This window comes from Amphiprion ocellaris, chromosome 20 (genome assembly GCF_022539595.1).
Source record: "Amphiprion ocellaris isolate individual 3 ecotype Okinawa chromosome 20, ASM2253959v1, whole genome shotgun sequence".
Taxonomy (NCBI): domain Eukaryota; kingdom Metazoa; phylum Chordata; class Actinopteri; family Pomacentridae; genus Amphiprion; species Amphiprion ocellaris.
Window position 1 is genome coordinate 10,623,370 of NC_072785.1, and position 19,034 is coordinate 10,642,403.

At 37.9% G+C, this 19,034-nt stretch overlaps 1 protein-coding gene across 2 annotated transcripts in view; it reads left to right on the plus strand.

The window, feature by feature from the left end:
- stxbp6 (syntaxin binding protein 6 (amisyn)) overlaps positions 1 to 18,424 on the plus strand; it is a 61,165-nt gene extending 42,741 nt beyond the window's left edge. Inside the window, exons 3-7 of one of the 2 annotated variants that reach the window (XM_055006133.1) lie at positions 5,407 to 5,537; positions 5,730 to 5,895; positions 8,823 to 8,921; positions 14,654 to 14,811; positions 16,514 to 18,424. In XM_055006133.1, coding sequence (XP_054862108.1) covers positions 5,407 to 5,537; positions 5,730 to 5,895; positions 8,823 to 8,921; positions 14,654 to 14,811; positions 16,514 to 16,537 — 578 coding nt within the window. In that variant the 3' untranslated portion in view covers positions 16,538 to 18,424. The remainder of the gene's footprint in view (positions 1 to 5,406; positions 5,538 to 5,729; positions 5,896 to 8,822; positions 8,922 to 14,653; positions 14,812 to 16,513) is intronic. The other variant, XM_023277374.3, reaches the window with a different exon arrangement.
- The last annotated feature ends 610 nt before the right edge of the window (positions 18,425 to 19,034 follow it).

Sequence of the window (19,034 nt, forward strand, 5' to 3'; positions counted from 1 at the left end):
TCTCCATCGCTATAGTCGATTCCCTCTTAAGCTCTGGAAAAACCAATCATTGATACCTGACATAACATGCATTATTGCTTATGCACCAGCTTGGGAATATCACTGCAGAAACCAGATTAAAAACTTTGGTACACTGCAAAATACAGAGTGATTTCCAGGGCCCTGATAGGCTCTGAACTCTAGCTTTTGCTGCATTTAGCTGATGGTGAATCATGTGCCTCATCTGTTTAGTTTGTCCAAACACATATGATCTATCCCTTGAGAGCATTCTTGTGTTACAAATGGAGAAAGGCCCTCAGCCAAGCCAAACAAACTACACTACACTGCATTTCTTTGTTATTTAGCACTTAGCATCCATTAACATTTCCTATTGTCCTAATGATATTGGATTGCTTTGCAGAATAAAACTCGCGTGTACCTTGCTGTACCTGAATATACCTGATCAGGTGTGTATTGTGCAATGCAAATCAGATCGCCATGACGACCATGTGTACTTAATGTCGGAGCATAGAAGCGATTGACCGTTGACAGAGGCTTGATCTGTCAAGAGATCCTTAGCCCACCTGGTCGAGGACAAGGCTGTGAAATGCCTCTTTGAAGTAGAGCAGCATAGACTCAAATAATTGAAAATACACTTTCATCTTTTCAGAATGACTAACAAGGCATCCTTAGACTTTGTCAGAAATAGTAACATAAAGGCTGATCTGTAGCTGCAACTTGATCACAGATGTCAACACAAAGTTTAAAGTCGACTGATTTTTTTTTTTTGTTTCCAACAGCAAAAGAATCTTGTTGAGTAGCAATTTATATGTGTCTCGGTGGCTGAATTTTGAAACAACTAAGGGCAGCGCTGTCTCTCTTAGACTTTGCAGTTTCACATTATCTGCCATGTCAGATGTTTGTTGATGTGATCTTTTGTTATTCTGTGGTTTTATATTTTCACAGCTTATCTCTGATGTGCCAAAATGTTGATGATTATCATATTTCTGGCTTTTGGATGAAGATTTTTGATAAGCATCAGTGCTGACATGAGGATTATGTTGTATTATATAAGGGAAAGGAAGTTTTTAATTTCATGCCCATGTGGGTGGTCGTTCTTCCTACCCTGTTTAATGGTGTCATCTGTCAGCTCAAATATTTCTGCATCCCATACATGCCATGACTTTGTTTTTGTGTAGATCATGTTTGCATGTTAAACATTTCCAAAAGTGCCTGTATACATTCACCATCAACAACACATATAATTCTTGCATGATCAGTTATGTCATTACAGCTTTTGCTAGAACTCCTCCCAGTGTTCACATTTCTATCCTAACAGCCACAACTATGATAATATTTCCTTGAGGGTAAGCTGATCCTGAGAATGTTGCCGCTGTGAAGTCTGCAGTCTGTGAAGGGTGCATTGCGAGTTTCCCTTCAGGGTGCAGTACTCACACATAGCCAAGCACAACAAGGGGTTGATCCACTGGAGGAAGTGAGAGCATGTCACCATCAGACCATGAGAAAGGAGCAGGATAGGAACCCCAGCATGGCCTTCCTCTGACAGCCAGCCCACACGGAAACAATGCATTTGGCAGCCTTTCAGTGGTTGTGGTCTTTCCATGATTCTAGGTATATTAGGTACCCAGGTGCTCTTTGCTCATTGTTAATAGGCTTTAATTTTGTACCTGGGGTGTGATTGCTGCAAAAATGTGAGGAAAATGTGTCAGGAAGAGATAATGTGTTCATCCATCTCCGACATTGCAAGAATTCTAGTTTTTTAAACTGATCAACTTAGGAAGTCCTCAGCACTGTGACCACACATCTGAAAACTCTACAAAAGTGGTGGTTTTGGGTGTTGTTTAGTTTAATAGTCTGGCTGAAGAATGTTACAGGATACAATCTGGAAGCTTACTGTGACATTGGACACAAAGTATTGATAAAATATGACTCAAAATGTTTTATGACGTTAAGCAAATTTCTTACTCCTCTGTGATTTTGTCATGAGCCGAAAAGGTAGGAGATAGGATGAGCCTTTATTGATCCCACAGCGCGGAAGGTTGTAGTACAGCAGCAAAGAGGATAGTGCAGATGTGTAGGGAACATGAGCAGAAAAGTAGAAAAACAACAGAAAATAGACACAAGTGTTAATATTGTACGGATTCTTTTATTTGTAAAAATTCAGATATTGAGCAGATTTCTCTGGACATGGAAAATAAAACTATTACACGTGTCTATACATTGAAAAGCAAATGGTATTGCACAGATTCTTCCATGAGTAGCAATACTAATACTGAAGAAATACTGATATTGCACAGATTTATCTATACTGCATAGATTCTTCTGCAAGTAGGTAATACTGATATATCACAGATTCTTGTATATGTTGAGAAATTGATTTCGTACAGAGGTTAAGAATGTACAAAATATTCATAATGCACAGGTTTGAAATTCACTGCATGCCTGTGGTCATTTTTTTTTTACATTTTCTTGTCTAAAATATTTTTCAGTATGAATCAGTGATAACATTTTTAATGAGAGCAACTTGAAGTTTCATGGTCAAAGAGCTTGAGCATACATTTTCTTTTACTTGATCGCTATTTCAATAAAGTCAGCTCGTGGAACTTTCAGTAATTGTTTTAATATGCAAGGGAGCTACTCCGACAATGTGGGAGTCAACAGCTGAATAAGGAATTGATTTGAGAGGCTCAAAGGTGTCTGGCAGTTTGATTAAGACCTCTCTTTTGAAGTGTTGACAATTTAGCTCCATGGCCTTGACACATGAGGTCTTTTTCACATATTCACTAATGCATTTCAGTAGTCGGGTGTCTTTGCAGTGTCATGGTTCTATTAAAAAAAGATTAATAGAAAAAGTGTGCTACCAGATTGAGTTTCCTGTAATATTCCCTTCTCATGTGCGCTGATAATTTAGTATGCTCTTCTCATTGTCATTTTTCCAATGTTATGCAACTGTTAATTTAATCCTGGAGTCAGTTAATTGTTTTGAAAGCAGACTTACTGCCTATGATTTGGCAGTGTATATGCTAATTCAAGAAAATGTCATTCAGAGCTGCCCAGGCTTAAGGGTCACACTCTGTGTTTATCTTGACTTATTTTATATCATCCCATGTGGTGTACAGTATTCTTTTGGTGCTACTGAGCCATAAGTGGTTGCTGCAGTAGATTGTAAACCTACTATTGCTGTATTTTCTATATGTTGCATTCACTGGCTAAGATTGACTGTTGAGTCACAGTACATTTTACAGTTGTAGCTGCTTGTACATATTTGTGTTAAGTATATTCATGTTTGATGTTTAAGTGAGATGAAGGTCATAAGTCCATCCATGCATTTCTTTGTTCTAGGATCAATGCAAATTGAATATCATATCCAAAAAGCAATTTGAATACATAACCTTCGCTTCTGGAAATGTGTATAATGTAAATTAAACTAAACTAAATCACAGTTTCTTGACATTTTATATACCAAATGGTTTCACCTGATTGAAAAAATTGCCATGATATCCACTGATAATAAAAATAATTAGTTCCAGTACCTATCTATGTAGTACATTTTTAATGTGATAAGATGGAGGCAAGGCTTCTAAGAAACGTGGGTTCTAGGTGAATTTATATTGTACTTGTAGCAATTTTCTTTATATCTCTCAGCTACCACTTATTAAGTGATAGCGATAAAACCCCACTTTTGCTTGAGTTTGAGGAAGGGAGTGGTTCTTTGCCCATGTACCACAAATGTAGCTCAGAGACAAATTATTCTCGCTGAGAATTGGATGACCTCGGTTTCTAGACTTTCACCCTTCAACACATTGGTTCATTACATCCAGCTGTCATCCTCTTTATGAAATTTTCTGCTTTCTAGAGCTCTTATTAGCCTTCACTGTGACCCAAGACAGATGTGATCACTCATGTGTGTCATACCGTGCTTGTCTGTTCGGATGAAAATAAATTCTCAAAGCAAAGAAAAGATGTGAGCGAAAATGTCGGCCTGCTTTTATCTGTCTTCCTCTGCCTCTGTCCCACCCTGAAAGTATCAACTGCAGCTGTCTAAATGGATACACAAAACATATCCAGACACCCCTCATCTCATGGGAGTTTGCTTACTGAATGTATCACCTGATGTAACATTCAGCCCTACCTATATTTTCAAACTCGTTTCCAGAGAAGGGTGTGGTAGATGTTTGACAAAGTAAACCTGAACAACAGAGAAAATGGAACATGACAGTTAGTAGGATAGTGGTGGTTTTTGGAGAGATGAGGAGTCAAAAGGAACTGCAGAGAACACTTTCCTCTCTCTGAGATGACACAATGGTAAATGTGGGAGAGCGGATGCATAAGTTTGCTGTCAAGGTTAAAAAAGCAACACTGGAGCATGCTGTCCCTGAGAAAGACAGAGAGGACAAAGGGTCCAGCCACACACACACACATCCAGCAGTCCAGGCATATGTTGGAACTGGTGTAATCTCTGTTAGGGAAAAGTCATACACAGAAATGTCTGGCAAGATAAACATTTGTACTGTAATGCTGAGAGGAGTAGGGTGAAGCTGAGGACAAAATGATGCCACTACTGGACAATAGATGAATAGTCAAAGTGAAGTTTTTAAAACAGAATATGTACACAACAGATTGTGGGCAGTCTGTTCTGTATTACAAAAGTTCTAATACTTGCTGTATAACTAAGCATGATGATTAAAGCACCGGCATTTAAAACTCCACAATACCTGATTATTTTAATGGAACTGCATTATATCACACATGCATAACTGTTTGATTACATTTTTGTTATTATGTCCATTTTTCTTTGGTGAGTAGTTTAAAGAAAATGCCATTAAGTTTCAATGTAGTGCAATTTATTGCCTGTTTAGATTCAGTCAGCAGTGAAGTGAAAGAAATACATCACTGTTATGCATAGACATGACTTGCAATCCCATGCAGTGTTGTAGCCGTGACAGGACCAATATTACTGTTCATATTTCTCAAATTATTAGTGTCGAAAAAATAGCAAGAAAAATTCATCATATTGTACACTCTAAAAAGGTGAAAGCACACAATTTGATTGATTAAAAAACAAACAAAAAAAACCCCCCATGCCCCCATGCTTACAAATCTTGTCCGGTCACGGTTAGTCTGTCTTCTCATAGCAAGTCTTTATCACAGTCTCTGTGGGTGTTGGCTCCAAAATGTTAATGGATTTGATCCATGGTTAATGGATTCCTTTGTTTCTGCCACCCACAGAAGGAAACTTGTGACTTTTGTTTGACTAATATTTCTCATGTGGTGACCTGAACTATCCAGTTATCTTATTCCACTGCCTCAGATACATAAGCTGTACATGTTTTAGAATTTGTTGCTGGTGTTAATTATTGCTGCAGCTGGCTTATCTGGTGTGTTTTATTATTTTTGTTTCCACAGTGACAAATAAGAAACCGTCCCAACTATCCATCACTAAGGTCAAGCAGTTCCAAGGATCCTCTGCCTTTGTAAAACGGTCTGGGTGGACAATCGACCAGCTACGGCAGGTCAATGGCATTGACCCCAATAAAGTATGTAATTTAAAATTCCCTTCATCCCCTGTATTAATAGAATAAATAAAGCCAAGGACAACTGTAGAGTAAACATGAGTATTGCTGATAAATAACATTTTGCAGTGTCCCTATTTGACCATTGATGTTTCCTTTCCCTTACTGCACACTCACCTCTGACTCCTGTTTCCCTTTTGTCATTTACTTTCCCAGGACTGTCCTGAGTTTGACCTGATGTTCGATAATGCGTTCGACCAGTGGGTTGCTAGTTCAGCAGGAGAGAAGTGCACCTTTATTCAGATTCTTCACCACACCTGCCAGCGATACAGCTCAGCACGGAAACCAGAGTTCGTCAACTGTCAGTCCAAACTGCTAGGGGGTAAGACATAAAAATTAATACAAAAGCAAACACAAAAAACCACACTTCTAACTGCCCTTTGTTAATATGTCTGTTCAGAACCCAGTGGCTCCACAGTGCCAGACTCACTGATGTCAAACTGTGCTGTAAGCCAGTCTGAATCTAATTATGTGTGATGACAACCAGCACCTGGTGTGTATGAAAATGTATGCATATTCCTTGTACACAGCATCTGTTGTATGCTCTGCTGAAGTGAGGTCAAAGAGGGTGTCCAACAAAATACATCAGCTGTGATTCAAAGCGTTTGACACGGATCAACTGGTTTTACAGCACATTGAAATACCCAGTGCAGCACTAAATAATAATTTTCACTAATTTGTGATGTTGACACATTTGACTATGTGCCTGATGTGTGAGACTCATTATTTTCATCAAAATAACATTGAACATCACAGTAAGAGATGTAACAGCCATTGATATTAAACCAGTGATGCAAAACAGTCAACAGAAAGCTAATGTCTCCCTTTACAAATATTACTGATTTCATGCACAACTAATACATATGCATCAAACAAGCCATCCCGTAGGAAACTGTCAAACATTCCAGCCATGTACAATGTAAATGTAAAGCAACAAAACTGGTCATTTCCTGGCTGAAAATGTTTTGTTTACTGTAGGAGGGTTGTGGTGAAAGTGAGAATGCAGCTTCCCAGGTGGCTTAATCAGATATTGATCTATTTACCCCCAAGCCTCATCTCTGAGCAACATTCAACCTGTTATTTTATTCATGGCGTTATAAATGGAAACCCCTCCCCAACCTGCCCCCTGCATGGTGTCCATCTGCCCCACATGCACAGGAATCAATTATCAGAAATAGACATTTCGGAACACAAGAAAGTGTGGATTTTAACTTTCAGCTGTTGAGCTGCCAATTATACCTTAATATAGGGAAAATCGAGAATTAATAGCAACCCAGACCCTCTTTGTAATTAATAATGTACTGTGTGAAAGCATTCACTCATTATGCTAAAAAAAGACATTTTGTGGGAATATCTGGGTATTACTGAAAATAAAATATAATGCAGAGGTACAATTATCAGAAATATATGTGTAGAAACATTGTAGTTACTTTCAAATTTCTTTTTTTCTGTCTTTCTTACTTTGTGTGTGGGAACCAGCTATCTATTCATTCATTCTGTCTATTCAAAGCTGGCAGTTCTTTCCAACTTTCTGTTACATTCCCTCAACCTCCCTCCTACTCTAAAAAACTATGTCCACATTTAATTCTCTTCAGCTGACCTTGGTGGATACTATAGCCTCTGTATGTGTATGTGGGAGGGTACTGGTGTCCCGAAGACTGCTGAACCCGAGGCTCTTTAGACTAGGATGGATTATAGAATGCAAGTGTTGCGTATCAACCACACGCCTCCAGTAGATCTGAAAATTACTAGTACAGACCCTCTAGCATTGTTTTAACAACACAAAGCGGAAGAAACGTGTGGATTGCAGCACTGCTCATTATATAAATGCTTGCGATAATCAAGTTACTCACAAAAGCTTGCAATTTGAAATACACTGTGGAAACAGCTGTTGATATCCTGCAGTAAGTCAGATCGTTGACCAGTGTCTGATAATAGACTCCCGGATCTTGGTGAGAAGAGGAAGCTACACATGATACATGAAAAAATTCGCTATCCACATTCTGACAAGAGGAACAGAGAGGATGCCAACCTGCTGCCACTTCTGTCCACTCCAGTTTAAGTCTCACACCAGTGCAAAACAAAAATCATGACGCTGCTCAGGTGTGGGACCATAACTGTGGGAGACTTTATCTGCAGAAACGCCTGAGACGGCAGACCCCTGAAATGTAAAACAAATAATTTATGCACATATGTTTGATTTTCCATAGCACGGAATCAAGATGTTAGTACTGCAGAAAGACAAGTATGTGTTTGCCAATCAAGATAGTATAAACAGAACTTATATTACAGTAAAGTTAAGTGTTTGCTGTTGCTTTTCAAAATCATGTTTTGGTGTTGTCTGAGAATACCAGCAGACTTCCTCCAGTGCTGATGGTGTTTACATGTTGCTACAAGATGTTCCAGTAACAGACTTTACAGTTTAAATGTGTGTTTATTAAGTAATATTGTCAGCATTAAATCACCAGGTGAAGTCTTGTGGAGCAAGAAGTTGGAAAGAGTGGAGGATTTCACATTATGACTCAGAAAATGGAATTGTGTTGTTTATATTTAATATCTCGGACTGCTTTATACCCCACCCTGTATATATGTGTTCATAAACATGTAAATTCTGTTAATGTATTCTGTTTAAAAAGACTTCTGCCAGAGCTGTACAGGGTGGATACACAGGCGTGTGTTTTTGATCCTCGATGAGGCATGTAATTGGTCTAGAAATAAAAGCAGCTAATTTACTAATTGCCTTGTTATCAGTGCCAACTTGGGCTGCTGCTTACACCGTTATACCCTGTTATAACCCAATTCCCACCTGAGCTTCTCCATCTTACTGGCATGTGTTCGTGATTTGAATGTAAATTAAATTTTTCTCCTCCTAGTTTACACGGCCTTGTGCGAATTTTCTGTCTTGCGCCTTGTTGGGTATAAGACTTTCTTGAGAAGAAGCAAACAAGGACCTGGTATTAATATGGGCTAGTTCTCAAAAAGTTTTTAGCAACATTTCAAACCAGTTGTAGTTCCTTAACACAAAATAACATTTTTTACATTATTCATTGTGTGACCTATTTTACTCAACAGATAAATAATAAAACAGTAACTTCTGTCATAGTTGCATGGCATTCATGAAGAACTGAACACTCGAGTGCTTAATTCATAATTTAATCAAAAACTGTAACCCCTCTCGACTAATTTCAAAACTGTATCAAATTTTGAACCTCTAAGCTGACTATGACCTTTGATATTTTCTCATCACAGAAGACCAAGCTGTAGATTCAGTCATTTTCCGTTGCAAGGTCTTTTTGAACAGAATGAAGAAAGAATTTGTTTCACATCATGGTCATCTACTGAGACAAGGTAAGCATTAAAATAAAATGGAAAAAATCATATCCCCTACTAAAAACACTTTGAGTTCCAAGTGGTATGCAGAATTTTATTATTCAAATATATCTCTACTAACCAGTAACTTCAATACTCCAGTAGCAGTCAAGTCTGAGGAGATAGGTTTATTTTACAGAAACAGAATTCTTACCTAAATTAAGCTATTGGCATGTAATGATGAGCAAATGAAGTATATAGTAGGTTTTTGTCCTTGTACTCTATATAAAGTAGCTATTTTAGAATTACAAAAACAAATGAACTGTGTGAAACCTTTAATTTAGGTCTTGACCAGTGATGTATTGTAGATACACTTAAAAATCTGACTATAGTAAATAACCCATCATAGTTGGATTAAAATAAAAACAACCCTGTTCACTGACTTTTGAACTGAGGGCTTTATTCTTGACTCTCCGAGCTTTAATTGACCTGTTCTGCCATTTCAGTGGCTGCTGTATTTAACATGTACACACAGAGATTTTTTATATGCTCCCAGTGAGCCAAAGGACAAATTTTCCCCAGCATGTGTCACTGTGGAGGTTGAGTACATGCTGAAGGGTATTTTAAGTTTACATCCAAAGGTTATGTGAGTTACGTTCACTGTCCCGGCCCCTCGCTGTCAGAATGTGTGCATAGTCACTGACAAATGCTGTGCGGAGGTAAATCACATTTTGGCGTACAAGGGCAGTACAACCATAGACTGTTTCTTCTCTAATGGTCTCCTCAGTATTCTGTACTTCTTTACCAACTCACATTTAAGCTTGGTCAAAGCTATAATGATGAAAATTATGGCTTTTAATGCATTGTGTGATGATGATATTTATGTGCTGATTAAAGCCACTGAGAGTAGACTGCATGAATACCTGATAACTATTTTTCTAACAGCGTTGGCACACCTCTATGGTACATTTAGGACATCATGTTCTGTGTTTGTCCCCTGTAGTATTTTAGTGCTTTGCTGAAGCCTTTTTCAACATCATGACAGTGACTAAACTAAAGGGCCAACCGAGCAAGCAAGGTCGAGTCTTTCCCTTCATGAAAAAAACAATGTCAGGGCCAGAGTGACGTCCTTCAATGCATTTGTTAGCCACTCAGAGAAAAGCAAGGATTAATTTAGACTACACATCCACCTCACTCTAAACTACATGTGTCTGTTGCATAAGTACATGTAGTAAAGATAAATTTAAGTGAAGCCGGAATGATTGAGGAAACAATAAAAATTAATTACTGCTTATAAGATCATTCATTGTAAACTACAGCACTGGCACACACAATTTAAATTAACCTTTTCATGCAAGGAAAACTACAATACATTAGATATATAGGGTCTATATATACAGTATATATTTCATGGTAAGGGAGTGGTCTTGGGAAAAGAGAAATACAGATAGCTCAAGGAAAAAGCTGTGGAAAATTGCTTTTGTGAGTGACTTCTGGAGAGGAACGTGAATTGACTGTACTAAGAAGACCTCAGGAAAATTGTGGAGAAAATGATCGGATGTCAAGAAGTAGCTGTATAACAGGCAATAGAGAAATAATAGGTGTGCGCCATGAGCCAAGGGGAGATGCCCTTCCTGTTTGAACCTCTGCTATAGCTTTATTATGCTGCTGTGGGTAATGTCAAGATTTGCATTAATTAAACTGCAGCGGGGGTTTATCTTGCAGCAGGAGCAGCATAGTTGTGCCTTTAGGCTTCTGTGATGTCTATTAGCATTTCTTGATGATTTTTTTCTCATCTTTTACACCATTCTTTTATGTGTAATCCCTTTGGAAGTGTGAAGTCGCTGTATTGTTGCCTAAAGAATGTTTTTCCTGCCATTCTAGTTTTCATACAGGGAAAAAATACACCATGCATCCAAACAACATTGTGTGAACTGTATACGTACTTTATAGAAGTACGGTATGTAGGAGGATAAAAGCGTGTAATATTTTGTTTTATATTTGTCTTTATTAAACCCTGCTAAACCAGAATGCTTTTTTTTCATGAACATTAATGCCATTTATTAACTTACATCATCGATTTATTATAGAACCTTTTGAATGCACTTTTCATAATCTGTTGAATCAAAAAATACATTAAAAGATGCTCTTTTATTGAAATAACATTGAAATTCAAATACCACTGTTTTTTAAAACAGTTATTACAAAGTTGTAGTGGTACAGAAATATTTTAATAATGTTTTAGTATTCCTCTCACACATCCTTGTTTACTTTCCTGGCTGCTTGTCCTCTTCTTTATGGTAATATCTAGAATCAGGAAAATTGGATTTGGATTTGTTCAAGTTGAAAATATTCTTAATGCTGGACAAATTGGTACACCCCCATTTACGTGTGCATTTATGAATTCAGAATCAACCATAAACTTGCATAAAAGAGTTTTTTTTTTTTTTTTTTTTAGAAAAAGTACTGTTTATTCTGGTGAATAGATCAGATAGATTACCATATCACACTTTGTGTTTTCCTCTGCTGCCAACTGCTTGTGTTGACATGATTTTTACATTGGCAGAAAAATGTAATCGTCTGACTTCTCTGTGAACTGGCAGTTCATACATCTACAGTAAAATAAGTGTTAACGTACTGCTGGGATAAGAAGCTTCAGGTTAATAATGACAGCAATTCCTATGTACTTCAGAGTCAAAGGCTCTGGATTTGTAGGTAAAACTATGAATAGGACTGGGATCACTTACTGAAGGCCTTGACAGAATATTTCATGTATCTTTGGATGTATAACAGCAGCATAATTCATAATTTATTATCTTGGTAATAAGGGGAGTTTTTGATGGAACTTGTTAGTGTGCAGATAAGACTGTGCACATTAATACACATATAAAAAAAAAATCCAAGACAGTCTCTCCCTTTAAACACCCACACATATTATACCCCACAGCATTATTCTAGCACAGTGATGATATGATCATGTACACTGCCAGAATGAAAATATTAAAAGCACTACTCCATGTGTTGTTTTCATGGAGCTTTTGTGTAGGTGTGTTTATTTTTTAAGCTTAACCGTCCAATATAATCAATCCACTGTACTGTGATGGTAAATGGAACTCGCTGTCAGCATCTTGTGAAGTGTATCTGACATGTTCCCTGTTGATAACCAGTAGATTATTTTCTTGGTCTCACAGCAGTACTCCCTGTAATCTACTGCTTACAGCAGAATTGGAAAAGGAGGGAGGCTTTGTATGATTTCCCCTCCCCACTTCCTTGTTATGTTTGTCTTTGCCCATAGTTTCTACTTTCTGGAATATTTTGTCGCCAGAAACAACTTGCCTTTTATTCAGGCTCCATTGTTTGAGTGTTCTGGCTGATTATGCTGATATAATAAAATTCCTTCCACATTGTTACGAGAAGCATGTCATGAATTTAGCATAATATCACATAAAGATCCCATTCAGGATTTACAAATGTAACATCAGTGTTTAAGTGATAAAACTTTAAACTCGTGCCTGATTAAAGTTCAGTCTAATACCATGGAAACTACTAAGGAACATAACTGTTGCTCTCCTTGATAACAGTGACTGCTGATCAGCTTTCATGTTTATGTTGAGATATGAAGCTCAGAGTTTGAACCACAGCAAGGGCACCACATAACATAATCTACTCCTACACATGTGTCATTCAGCTTGTGATGCTGCACCCCTCTCATAAACCCTCCAGAACGTCTCCACCCTGCTTTTTCTCTAATTACATTCTACATGGGGGGAGCCCACGTCACCAGCTGCCACTGATCTCTGAGAACAGAAAAGAAAGACAACAGAAGGAAAAGTGGTGGGCAGACAAACAAATGGAGATGTTCTCTGAGTGTATGTTATGGAGGCATTGTGAGTGAGCATGGGGGTTATATGGAGGATGATGGGAGTATTACTCCCTGGGCTTCCCTGGGAGAAGGAGAGGATTAAGAAAAATCTGAAGGTGAAAAGGTCTTATCCTTTTGAGTGACGACCTAATGCCTTTAAGAGATGCTATATTTTCAGGAAAGTGTCTTAACCCGTGCAAACCAAACCACACAAGCAGCACAGGACCATACCACATGAAATTTGCTTTGACGTATAATGGCTAATGAAAGTAAATACATTTTAATTGAACTGTGGATTGTGGGACACTGTCTTGAGCTTTTTAAATCATTGATCCCAATGTGTTTGTCATGTGTAATGCCTTTCATTTACTGTAATCTCTGGAAAATTGACTAAAGGAAGGATTTGCATGTGTTTCCATTTCCTTTTGTGTGCGTAGGTGTGCGTATGAACATCTATGCGAACAAACATCTGTGTGTCTGAGCGCGGGTGTGTCTGTACATAAATTGCTTTGACTTTATCAAGTTAACTTCTTTTGATGGAACACCAGCTGGCCTCGCCGTCTGCTTTTGGGCTGTCGTATAATCCATTGCAGTCGAGCTGTCCCAATTATCTGTCACTCAGCTTACCTACCTTGATGCCAGGGGACATACACTTACTATATTGCAGCTTCTAGTATGAAAAGATAGAATCCAGCTTGTCAGGTTTTAATACTGTCACAGTACCTTCAAGCTTTAACTATGTCTATTCCTTCTTCTCAAACACAATAAATGTATATCTGAGGTTATAGAATTTGGAAAAGGTAATATAGTTTATCTCATTGGGTGTTTATGGTGATTTTTAAAATATCTGTCACATGTCCAAAGCTGAATATAGGAATTGGTGGTCATTAACAAATCAAAACCCAAAGAGATCTCATGATCTTAAAGGGCATTATGTTTTGTGCTGCTGTACAGTTGTCCCTCTAGTCATTTTTTACAGCATGTCATTCACCCTCAGGTGCTCCTGTAATGTTCTAATTTAAACTGACTGGTCAGGACCTTGTCACCACAGACTGAAGGTCCCCTTTGCCTGTTTTTGGGCAACCAAAGGTTTGAGTTTACGTCAGTACTGAGTGACAACATTATAAGCAATGTAGATACTTTCTCAAACTGGCAACTTTCCCTGGGGTACATCACCTTAAATGGACAGCTTATACCCCACTAGAACAATTCAGCTGTATCGCAGACCAAGAGAAAGCGACAGAGACACTCCTGTTCCTAGTCTAGTTGTTGGAAAAGTGGATAATGGCAGCACTCCCAACGTGTGGTAGATTAATGGCTTGTCAAACGAAACATCCGCAGGGCTGCCACGGCTATCTGAAGATGTGTTCTCTGCCTTATTTCTGCTACTGGGTCTCCAGGGCTGCCAATGCAACCAACCACATGTCCTTTTTCTTATTAAGCTAAAGTTTAGAAGGAGGAAAGTAATCACAGAGCTGACTCCAAAAGTTATAAATTAGAGAAAAGCAGTGCTGGATGTATTGTGACATGTTTTCCTATAGGAGGTGTACAATTTATGTGTTGCAAACCTTCAAGCTGGAAAAGGTTAATTTCGGTTGATCCTTCCTTGAAGTAAATCAGCTTTGATGAAAACTCATTATCTACTTTCCCACACTGGCCCTGTTAAAAGCCATTTTGTCTTTTTATGGTGTTGTCTTCCACCATTAGTACTAATGCGCAGGGTCACTGATTGCACTACATCCAGCTAATGTCACTTCTTGTTTATTGGCAACACATCTCTTACAGTATGCTGTTTGCCAAAGGATTCACTATTTCTTTTCCCTTTGTCTTTTCGCTTTTATGTTTACTTTTCTTCTTGCTTCCCTTTGCTCTGTCTGGCTCGCTCCTTCACTCCCATCCTTATCTGCAGGTAACAGTATACTACATTCAGCTGCAGACAGCGTGACGAGTGCTGTACAGAAGGCCAGCCAGGCTCTGAATGAGCGTGGCGAGCGATTAGGCCGGGCTGAGGACAGGACTGCAGACATGATGAACAGTGCTGAACAGTTTGCTGTCACTGCACACAAGGTGAGGCAATATGTTAGCAAGATACATTACAATGCATAATCTCAAGGTGGGCTTGCTGTATGCATTATGCCTTAGTACATTGAAATTCTGACTTCGACTACCACCTCGTGTTCCAGTCGAATATCCAGTTGTGATTTTAAAGTCATTATTAGTTCAGCCAAAAGATGAAACATTTTTCTTAAAACCTGAGGATATGTGAAGACTTGCTTTATTGTGACTCCAGGCTCTTAGCAATGGGGCTCTCTGCTTTGGGAAGATAATAGTTTTTCTTCTTCTTCCCTTCATTTATTCTTTCTTTTGTAGTTCTCCATAGGATGTTCTCTCATCCTCCATCAATCCCATGTCTCTTGTTTGTCAGGAAAACTAACTGCCTGCTGTTTAATGAGGCTATTAGCATAATATGATTTTTTTTACTGCAAAACCAAAGAAAAAAAACTCTATTGCTTTGTAATGAGCACACCTGATTGTGATCATCGTAGCCGTCTTTCTAAAAACACTCGGCTTTGCAGCTTGATTTCTTGTGTGAAATCAGGCAGCCCTGCTGGACTGTCACGCTGTTAAGGGACAGCCTTCACTGACAGTGCTAGCAAAAATGAGATGTCATTGCCTTTAATAGTAAAGCCATCCACTACCTATTGAAATGACCACTTTGAATGATGTATAATGCCATACTCGTGATGGTAAGATAATTGAAAGACATTTGAAGAGTCTTGCACAGCCCTGTTCACAGATGAGGAACCCCACTGTGATGAATTACAAAAACTGTGATAAGCAGAGAAGAAACCCATAGCTTTGGTGGATACAAGAGAAAATGACTGCGTAACCCCCACGAAGAATCACTCATTTGCTAGTGTTTTTCATTTCACTTGATGCCATTCGTGTTTATATTATCTGCTTCATAACTTGTCATTTGTCTTGCACATTATTATTAAAACTCATGCTGTTGTCTGTCAGAAGCCTTCTGATAAAAGCAGTAGGTAGTACCAGAGATGGATCTAAAAAGAGAATCCATGTGGAGAATGACTTTGACAAGGACTTTACTTGATATGTTTAAGTTTTCCTACTCTAAAATTCATCTGCATATGTTACAAGTGGACCTCTACAAACAGTATAGTTTTAATTTATAACCAAGTGCAGAACCAAGCATCTGCAATACTGTGAGCAGGTCACCTTGACACTCGTTCTGTTCATCCACTTCTGCAATCCCATTTCTGCACCGTGCGAGACAGCAGACAGTTTTGCTGCAAAGCTCAGTTTTAATCAAAACCACTCATTCCTGCGTGCTGCTCTACTGCCCCCACTTGATCAGTCTGTAGAATTCATTTCTCATTTTACAGCAATATACTCCATGCTTAATCTCTAGTAGTCTATGTATGTGTGCATGTGTGTGCGTCTCCCATTTATGTCCCTTGTTAATGGGATAAATGAAGCTGCAGAGAGCCTTGCTATTATCTGAATGAAAAATAACAGACCCATTGGCTTGTCTAATAGCTTTTCTTGTTTGTGAGAGAGCTCTGAAATGCTCAAATTTGTACCCTGTGTTTCCTCATTTTATGACTTACTGTGTTAATCAAGAGTCTGGTACATATTTTTAGTTGCTGAACAATTTTCTGGTAGGGTATTTTTTTTGATCAACTGACACCGCTTTCTTGAGTTTTCTCACTGTGTTATCCTGAAACCCCCTACCCCAATTTTTCTACAGCTTGCCATGAAGCACAAGTGTTAGACCACTGCCAAAACCAACTGGGCTGGGGGGGGGTTCCACAATCGCCAGACGCTGTACAGGAGAAGGATTCCAGATTTTATTCTTTTTAAAAAATTTTAATATCATTAATATTTGTTAACAATGTTAACATTTTAATGTTTTGGGTTTTTGTACTCTGGTGCATCTCGTTTTTAATGATGGCGATGCATCGAACAGATGGGAGGAAGAGAGATAAACAACGCTACTTCAGACTGTCAACAGAATGTTTCATGCTTCTGTTTGCCAAACAAGTTACAAGCCACATCCATGACTGTACTTGACAATGGCAGTCACTCAATATACTTTCCCCTTTCATATGCTCAGACACTAATATGAGTGCACACAAACTGACATGTCATTATCAGCAAACCTTCCGAGATGAGGACTGGTTTATCTCACTTGATATTAATTGTTAAGCTTGTGAACGCTGCAGTGATTCTGAAGTCTAATGCATGAGGGAAGGACCATCTCCTGGGTTTTCACAAGTGAGACTCTGGATTGGGTTTAGGTTACCACATTAATATATAGTACATATATACCTAAAGATAGACTAGCTTTAATGTTTTGTTGGTACCTAGATACATATTTTGACATCAAATTTGGTAGAATGGATTGCTGGATTACCAGATAAAAGAGATGATCTCATCTGTTGAAGAATCACAAAGTATCCCAATTTTTTTTTTCTATGCTTTGACTCTTGGGCATTGAACTCTTTTAGTCTGTTTTCTCTGCCCATGATTTCAAACTGCATTACGTCAGTATTGCTCAAAATATTTTCAACATATCATTTCATAAACTGCCGATGAAACTGGAGAGAGTGGTTTGAGTGATGGTATAATATAAAAATGGTGAAATATTAAATCCTCTGTTAGACTTGTCTATCATTCAAAAACAACCAAAACTACATGGAATACAGTTGCCAACATTTTTTGACGTGTACTTGAAGAACTTCGTTTTAAGAATAAGCTTTTTAAGTGTATTATTGTTATTCCGTATAATTTATGCTACAGGGGAACAATTCAGTAAACCAGCTTCTGCGCTGTAAAAAGCAACCTGTAATTCTTCTAGTACTACTATCTCAATGTCTGTAGAACTAATTTGTCCCTGGAACATGGGATGTTTTAATATTAATCCTGGCTGTATTTCAACTTTAAACATTCAGTAGTCATATCTTGTGCTTTTTGTATAATTTGGGTTGGTGATTATAATGATGTGTATGCTGATAAAGGACAAAATGTTTCAAATAGAAGCAGTGTGTGGTAGTTTTTTTTTTGTTTTTTTTTTGGTGGCTCTGCTCACACTGACTCTTAACTTTGGCTTCCTTGCTAGCAAGACACCACCCTCACACTTGAGAGATCTTTGATTCTTTTTATATTTTGGATTTTATAATTCGTGATGTTACAATGCACTGATGACCTTATCTTGCAGAGCACTGTTGAGTTCATAATGAAACGTTCCAGTTGCCTAACTCTTAGCGTGCTTTTATTCCTCTCTAACACTTGGGATGTTTATTGTTTCAATTTAAAAAAGACAGAAAAATGAATTTATATTATTATCAGTGTCCTTTTTTTATAGCCAGCTCTAACAATTCCATCAAACAATGGAATCAGAAGTTGTACATTTATTTTGTGGACTATTTTTTTTTTTTTATCATTACTACATTCCTGTATTTACATCAATGTTCCCTTTTCATAGACAATAAGCTGCCAAAAACTCAGTGTCTCAAGGGCCATTAAGTCATTTTCTGTGTCTGATGTGCTCAGTTTAACTTCATGCTTTAGCAATGCTCTCATCACACTGATCTCAACTCTCTACTGTAAGATGTAAAATAAAGTCCAGTTCACAATCACAATAAAATGGTCTTTATTAGTGCCTTTTTATTTTAATGTCTGACCTCAGGCTGCAAATCGGTGTTAATATTGTCTTGCTTTATCTTGCAACCCAGGGTAAAAACTGCCTGTGTGGATTGAGGAAGAAGTGTTTTTAGGTTTTCGGTTACAACTGAATGAAATACTTGGAACTGTGCTTATGCTACAGAAGAAAATTCCTTCATGCAGAAGTCGTGGTATGTTGAATTAAAATGGTGAGGGTCATTATAGGTCAAATTTTGCACATTTGTGACTACTTGTACATTTGAATTTTAGCTCTTACTGATGATTTTGTAACTTACAATAGGTCAGTATTGTCTGCATGCTAACAGTTACTCGCTTGTTTTAGCAGGTTTAATTTCACTTTCTATTTCTACAATGTGTGTGTATTAACATTATTTATTGTAGATGAAGAAAATGTTTGAGGAAGCAGGGATATAAAAAATTTGGTATTTGAGTTCATCGTATAGAAAGTAATAAACATATTTCTTCATGTTGTGCAAATTGTTTCCCAGGTACTGCTGATGTTGCTTCTGTAAAGGAATAATGGTGATGCTTCTTCCATAAAAGACTACATTATGGAATTCATTGTTTCCAATATGTTTTTGTTC